This window comes from Plectropomus leopardus, chromosome 24 (assembly GCF_008729295.1).
Source record: "Plectropomus leopardus isolate mb chromosome 24, YSFRI_Pleo_2.0, whole genome shotgun sequence".
NCBI classification, from domain to species: Eukaryota; Metazoa; Chordata; class Actinopteri; order Perciformes; family Serranidae; genus Plectropomus; species Plectropomus leopardus.
The window spans coordinates 334,584-342,377 of record NC_056486.1 but is presented as its reverse complement, the minus strand read 5'-3'; the positions used below and the strand labels follow the sequence as shown (position 1 = coordinate 342,377).

Here is a 7,794-nt window from a genome sequence, read left to right as displayed (position 1 = left end):
TAAAAACATAAGTCATAAATTTATGAATAAAATAACAGAAATAACACTCAGTAAATTCAGTTCAGTCAACAAACTTTGTTTTAATCTGTTTTTTAAAAAAATCTAACATATTCAGGACCATGTCCAAAGTACGCAGAGACATTCATGACGGATTTTGACTGACGTCACTTTTTATTCAGTCTATACTTAAAAGTAACATACAGTAAGTAATGTTTTTTCATGTGTACCAGCAAAACTCATAAAAATATTGAATAAATATCAAAACAATTATTCATTCTTGGGGAATAAAGTACGATCATTAAACTGGCTTCAATAAGTAAAGTATTTTTTTCTTCCACTGGAGGCAGAACACAACAATACTGAAACATTTAAAGTCTTTATACAACATTATATGTGAGTGACAGACTTTTCTACTGTCAAAAGACAGTGATTATTCATTTAATATTTAATATTTATGAATATTTAGAGGTCCAGTGTTTCAGATTTACACTTTTATCTGATTATACATGAAAGAAAACACATTCATTCGATTATATTCCATTTCAATTCTACACACTGGACCTTTAAATATAACACACATAAAAACACAGTAAGAAATCAATATTTTATGATATTTACATATTAACACACTTACATATGTAAACATTACGAATGTAAAAACTGGAACTACATGAGGGAAATCCCTAAAGGTGTTCATGAGATAACGCATTCATGAGAATGAAACAGACACAAGGTCATGGTGACCTTTGACCACCAAATTCTAATCAATCTATTCTTGATTCAACGTGGATGTTTGTGCCAAATTTGATTAAATTCCCTAAAGGTGTTCTTGAGATATCATGTTTGCGAGAGTGAGACAGACAAGGCCACGGTGACTTTGACCTTAAACCGATAGCCCCCAAAATCTGATCAATTTGAAAAATTCCCTCATAGCATTTGTGAGATACTGCCTCTACAAAAATGAGACAATTGATTAAATTCCCTCCAGGCCGTCGTCAGATTTCATGTTCACATGAATGAGATGCACACAAGGTCACAGGGACCTTGACCATTAACCGATGACCACCACAACGGAATCTGTTCTCCATGAGTCAAAGTAGATGTTTGTGCCAAACGTAAAGAAATTCCATTCAGATTTCTTGACCTATCTTGCCGACAAAGTGACCTTTGTCCACCAAAATATAATCAGTTCACTGTTGTGCATTTGTGCAAAATCTGAGGAAAAATTGAGGCCATTTTGAATTTTGTGTTAATAAGAATGAGATTAAAAAAAATAAAGTAACAGTGACCTTTGACCATCAAATGCTTATCACTGTGCTGAAGTGGACATTTGTGCCAAATTTGAGGAAAAATGTATTCTTGGGTTATCACATCACAACAATCAAATCAGTTTATCATGGGCTCAAAGTGGATGTTTGTGCCAAATTTAAATTAATTCCTTCAAGGCACAGACAAACACATGGATGGTCTAACAACACAAAAACACGATGCCTCCAGCCAGGACTATTACGAGTGGCAAGGCAACAAAAAGAAAAGCACCAACTTTGGTGAAATCGTCGGTGGCGAGGAGCGTCGGACTGTGTACCCTCGTAAAGTGAACTTCAACTTGTGGTAGTTCTGAGAGTTTAAGTTGTGGAGGCATTTAAGTTGACTGAGAACGACTAATTCTGAAGACGAGATCACACTATCTTCACATCCAAATCGCCCCGGTCCAGCTTGGTCCCATCAATCAGGACAGAACGGAACCACAACATGTCCAGCTAGGACAGCGGGCGCAGAAATGCAAAGGAGTTTAACTTCACCCCATACCCAAACCCAGGGTACAGAGGTTCAGTGAATGTGGTTTTGAAGGTGTGGAGGTGGATCAGAGTGTCAGAGGAGACTTTGTAGAAGGACAGAGTCCCGGCAGGACAGTCCAGGTACACTGCTACTCTGTTGGAGGACGAAGGGACAGGGATGAGTGTCCCGCTGTTGTTGTGCCAGGCGTTGTATCCGCCATCAGTGCAGCTCAGACACCAGGACCGGTCGTTCCCTCCAAACTTTGAGCTGTCGCGGTCCCCGTTCCTTCCGATTCCCCTGTAACTCACCGCGACGTAAACCTTTCCCCACCACTCCACCTCCCAGTAACAGCGACCAGTCAGACCATTCTCACACAGCACCTGAGGCCAGTAGTCGAACCTGTCCGGGTGATGGCGGTATGGGTGCTCCTTTCTCAGATCGGTCACCTTCTGGTTGTTTTCAGACAGCTTGAGGAATTTGTGCGCCGTGTTTGGGTCCAGTGTGAGTTGGCAGGAATCTGAAGTAGGTGACGACGTTCAGAGTTTAGATTATTTTTAATTTAAAGATCCAAAACTGCGAGTAAAAATTCTAAAATACATAACCCTTTTGGGGATCGTGAGCACTTACACTTCCTCAAACCTGGTTCCAACCACTGGACTCCACCGGGCTCCACCCTGAAAAAGATTATAAAGGGTTACTGTAAGAGCTGCAACAATTAGTCAATCAATCGATCATCCTCTGGGCAGAAAACTTATTGACAACTATTTTGACTATCATTTAATATTAATCGTTTAATCATTTATTAATCATTTAAGCCTTTGAACTCTGCAGCAGAAACGCTTCTCCAGTATCTTTATTGTTAGTTTTGCTCATTGTGATGTCACTTCCTGAAGTGTCTTTGAATTATTCATATCCCTAAAATTTGTACAACCTAAGATCAAAGATTATGGAAGTCAATTAACCAGAATAATTTATCAAAGTACTGAAATTGTGTCAAGAAAGAATTATTACAAAAATCCGACTTGTTTTGATAAGTATATAACTTTGCATTAGATATGTAACTTTCTATGAAGTATGCAACTTTTTACGAAGTACAGAACTTTTCATTAAGTGCTTAACTTTTAAGTAGGAGCATAACTTTTGGTTAAGTACGTACATTTTCCTGAAGTACAAACTTTTTATTGTTTGCATTAAATTATGTTAATTGCATATGTTTTTTGTCACAAAAAAACAAAGTGTAACTCTTTGATGAGTACATGACTTTTCTTGTAGAACGTAACTTTTTCTTGAATATGTAACTTTTTTTTAAATGTGTAACTTTTTCACGAGGTGCTTAATGTTTCAATAAGTACGTAATCTTTAAGTATGTACATTGGTTATGTGAGTGACCAAAATAATCGCTAGTTATTGTAACAAAGTACAAAGTTGTCTTTGTTATTGGTCAATAATGTGTCCACAACATGTCTCTGCATACCTGAGAGTGTTCAGTCTCCAGTGTGGATCCTCCAGTCCAGCAGACAGACGCTTCAGTCCTGAGTCTCCTGGATGGTTGTAGCTCAGGTCCAGCTCTCTCAGATGGAAGGGATTGGAGCTCAGAGCTGAGGCCAGAGCAGCACAGCCTTCTTCTGAGACCAGACAGCCCGACAGACTGCCACGATGTAAAACAGTGAAGGAATGACAAGTAAGTTTCAGTCAAATATAAAAGCACATCATCGACATATTGTTTTACCTATTGGTACGCCTATTGGACGTTCACACGGCAATCGTTCTTGCATGACACGTTAAACTTTTGGTGTGGTTTGGCCTTTTGTTCACACGACAACTGTGTTTTTTGGGGGGGCCTGCAAACACCAACTTTTGAAATGGGGTTCCAGAGTGTAATCTTTTGAAAACCCCCTTCTCTTGCCGTGTAAACTGGAAATGCGTGGATCCTGTGGGAACGATGATGCCACTTCATGCATGTGTGTGTTGTTCTTCTATGGTGTGATATTACAAAGGTACAACATCAACTACTGGCCTGGCATGCATACTACAGAATTTTCGGTTGTTTTTGTGGATCCGTGTACACAAGGATTGTTCTTAGAATGTAATCATATGAATGCAGATTTTTTTTTAAATGTAAAAACTGACTTTTCTGTTTTTAGTAGTGTAGTTCTTGTCTAAACTTGGCCCTAGTCATGCTAATCTCTGGCACTGTCATCTGGTTCTCGGGATGTGGAAAGCCACCTCCGTGGCAGGGAATGCTTTGGTGCAGGAGGCGGACATCTCAGCTGTCTTGTAGTTCTCACCGGAGAACAAGAGGGTCGCCTCTATGTGACCACATGTCACTGATATGAAGGCTCGGACTGCTGTTTGTGCCGATGCACCAAGCAGCAGTTCAAAGTATGCTGACTTCTAAGAGTCTCCGGGTGGGGTGTTTTGTAGGCTTGGGGAAAACAGTGCCCCCTATGTAGTCTTGTGGGGGCTGGTGCTGGTATGGTGTCCCATCGCCGGATGGTTGGAGACCCCAGAGAACACCAAGAACATGTTGGAGGGATTATCTTATCTGGCTTGGGAACACCTAAGAATTTCCAGAGGAGTTTCCAGTGGAAAAGACTGAGTCTACACAACTTGCTTTAATCTGCTGCCACCGCAGCCCCACCCCAGATAAGAGGAAAAGGGGGCTGGATGGATCATTTTACCATTTTGTATTGCAGTTATATAACTCATTGTTCAGCATGTGGCTTCAGTCAAGTCTAGTAATGCTTGAAATGTAGAACCAAAAGTCAGTTTCGATTAAATATAAAAGTGTATCATCAGCGTATCGTTTTAACTTTTGGTACTGCAGTTACAGGGAGAGTGACCCCTTAAGATGAGAAACCAATTCAAACAATGCAGAAAAAATAAACTGATCTGACCTGAGAGTCTCCAGAGTACAGTGTGGACTCCTCAGTCCAGCAGACAGAAGTTTCACTCCTGAATCCTGCAGGTCGTTGTTACTCAGGTCCAGGTGTCTCAGACTAGAGGACTGGGAGCTGAGGACTGAGGACAGATCTGCACAGCTTCTCTCTGAGAGGTTACAACCACTCAGTCTGAAGAGACGACAATTAGGAGAAAAAAGGGAGAAAGTTCTTTACGTGAATCAGTCAGTAGCACATTTAAGGCACTCTGAAATTAACAAAATGTCTGCACACGTACAGAGCTTTGTTGGAGGCTTTGACCACTGGCAGCAGCCTCAGAAGAGCCTCCTCTGAAGCAGAGTATTTCTTCAGGTCAAACACGTCCAGATCTTCTTCTGATGACAGTAAGATAAAGACCAGAGCTGACCACTGAGCAGGAGACAGTTCATCTGTGGATAGTCGTCCCGAACTCAGGGACTGTTGGATCTCCTCCACCAGAGAGCGATCATTCAGCTCATTCAGACAGTGGAACAGGTTGATGCATCGCTCTGGACGTGGGTTCTCCTCAATCTTTGTCTTGATGTATTTGATCGTTTCCTGATTGGTCTGTGAGCTACGTCCCATCTGTGTCAGTAGACCTCGTAGGAGACTTTGATTGGTCTCTTGAGAAAGACCCAGGAGGAAGCGGAGGAACAAGTCCAGGTGTCCATTTGGACTCTGTAAGGCCTTGTCCACAGCACTCTGGTAGAGACGTGTTGGTTCAGGTTTGTGTTTTCTTGTTTCAGACTGTTGGGATGTAGTTTGTTGTTCTTCTATCAGATTGACTCCAGAGTTGATGAAGGTCAGATGGACATGAAGAGCAGCCAGAAACTCCTGAACACTCAGATGGACGAAGCAGAAGACCTTGTCCTGGTACAGTCCTCTCTCCTCTTTAAAGACCTGTGTGAACACTCCTGAGTACACTGAGGCTGCTCTGATATCGATGGCACACTCTGTCAGGTCGGACTCGTAGAAGATCAGGTTTCCTTTCTGCAGCTGCTCAAAAGCCAGTTTTCCCAGAGACTCCATCATCTTCCTGCTCTCTGGACTCCAGTGTGGATCTGTCTCAGCTCCTCCGTCATACTTTAGGTTCTTCAGTTTAATCTGAACCACCAGGAAGTGGATGTACATCTCAGTCAGGGTCTTGGGCAGCTGTCCTCCCTCTCTGGTCTCCAACACGTCCTCCAGGACTGTAGCAGTGATCCAGCAGAAGACTGGGATGTGGCACATGATGTGGAGGCTTCGGGAAGTCTTGATGTGGGAGATGATCCTGCCGGCCTGCTCCTCATCTCTGAACCTCCTCCCGAAGTACTCCTCCTTCTGTGGGTCGGTGAACCCTCTGACCTCTGTCACCATGTCAACGCACTCAGGAGGGATCTGATTGGCTGCTGCAGGTCGTGTGGTTATCCAGAGGCGAGCGGAGGGAAGCAGTTTCCCCCTGATGAGGTTTGTCAGCAGCACATCCACTGAGGTGGACTCTGTGACGTCAGTCAGGATCTCGTTGTTGTGGAAGTCCAGAGGAAGTCGACACTCATCCAGACCGTCAAAGATGAAGACGACCTGGAAGTCTTCAAACCTGCAGATTCCTGCTTCTTTGGTTTCAGTGAAGAAGTGATGAACAAGCTCCACCAAGCTGTACTTTTTCTCTTTCAGCACATTCAGCTCTCTGAACGTGAATGGAAATGTGAACTGGATGTCCCGGTTGGCTTTGTCTTCAGCCCAGTCCAGAGTGAACTTCTGTGTTAGGACCGTTTTCCCGATGCCAGCCACTCCCTTTGTCATCACTGTTCTGATCGGTTCGTCTCGTCCAGGTGAGCCTTTAAAGACGTCTTCTTGTCTGATGGTTGTTTCTGGTCTGTCTGGTTTCCTGGATGCTGATTCAATCTGTCTGACCTCATGTTCATCATTGACCTCTGCAGTCCCTCCCTCTGTGATGTAGAGCTCTGTGTAGATCTCATTCAGGAGAGTTTGATTTCCTGCTTTAGTGATCCCCTCAAACACACACTGGAACCTCTTCTTCAAGTTGGTCTTGAGGTTAAACTGGCACATGGCAGGAGATCCTGAAAGAAGAAGCAAGAAGTAAACTTCTCCAACCAAAGACACAAGAAAAGATGCAAAGAAAAACGAATCAAGGAAACACACCCATGCATCCATTTTCTGTCTCCCCTTTCCCACCAACAGCATCCAGCTCCCCCTAGGAGATCCGGAAGCCCCCCGAAGCCAAATGATCTCTCCAATGAGTATTAGGTCCAACCCAGGATCCAAGACCAGTTGGACATGCACCAAAAACCTCCAAAGGAAGGCACGCAGGATTTTCTGAACCACCAAACCTGACTTATTTCATGTGTTTATTTGGACTCATAGACAGTCAAGTTTGATTTGGAGAAAGACTCAACCAAAGACACGGCTGCACAAAAAGACCAAAGTCTGACTAAAAGAAACAAGACTCTAAGCAGATTGTATCCAGCTAACGAGTCATCAGAGAAATCAGTTTTGCTTATTGAGCAAAAAGAGGGCACCCAGTGGGATCCTGATCAGATGTTGAATCTTTTCAACTCGTCACTTTCAATGCAAAGCAGCATCTCAGAGCTTCCTCACCTGATCTGTAACACCGCATTCACATGGAATTCTGCAGACGCCAAACCGAATGTCACTTTAGTGAATGAGAGCAGGACGGTAAAATTAGGCAAGGCAGGCAGAGAATACTGGCAACGATAGGCAACAATACCATCCAAAGTATTAAAACTTTAACTTTTTGCTGTCTTCTGATATTGAATTTTCAACCCGATATTGCGTAGCTCCCACACAAGGAGAAAACATGTCCGATCTGGACAAGGAAAAGCTCATAGTTTTGGTGAAACGCCCACTATTGTGTGATCAGGAAGGGTTAACAGAAACAGGAGGTCCGGATCGCAGAACATGAACCGAAATCCTCTTACTGCTCTGCAGACAGTCAGCCAGCTCCTCCTGCTTCATCCTCCTCAGGAAGTTCAGGGTGATCTTCAGAAACGCCTCTCTGCTGCTCCTCCTCTGCTCCTCGTCCTCCCTCCGACTCTCAGAGCATTCTGGGTAATCTGACCTCAGGACCTTCTGGATC

General features: G+C 43.3%; 1 protein-coding gene across 3 annotated transcripts; it reads right to left on the bottom strand.

The window, feature by feature from the left end:
* Positions 1-1,379: 1,379 nt before the first annotated feature.
* On the bottom strand, positions 1,380-7,788 carry LOC121962657 (NLR family CARD domain-containing protein 3-like). 3 transcript variants are annotated; one of them, XM_042512893.1, is made up of 6 exons: positions 7,637-7,788; positions 4,957-6,757; positions 4,677-4,850; positions 3,254-3,427; positions 2,407-2,453; positions 1,380-2,296 (listed from the first exon to the last, which is right to left on the bottom strand). In XM_042512893.1, exons 1-6 carry the CDS (start codon positions 7,671-7,673, stop codon positions 1,761-1,763), a joined length of 2,769 nt encoding a protein of 922 aa, XP_042368827.1. In that variant the 5' UTR covers positions 7,674-7,788; the 3' UTR covers positions 1,380-1,760. The 3 variants fall into 3 exon arrangements, with proteins under 3 accessions (XP_042368827.1, XP_042368824.1, XP_042368826.1); XM_042512890.1 differs by having other exon boundaries at positions 7,296-7,718; XM_042512892.1 differs by lacking the exon at positions 7,637-7,788 and adding an exon at positions 6,840-6,858.
* Positions 7,789-7,794: the final 6 nt, after the last annotated feature.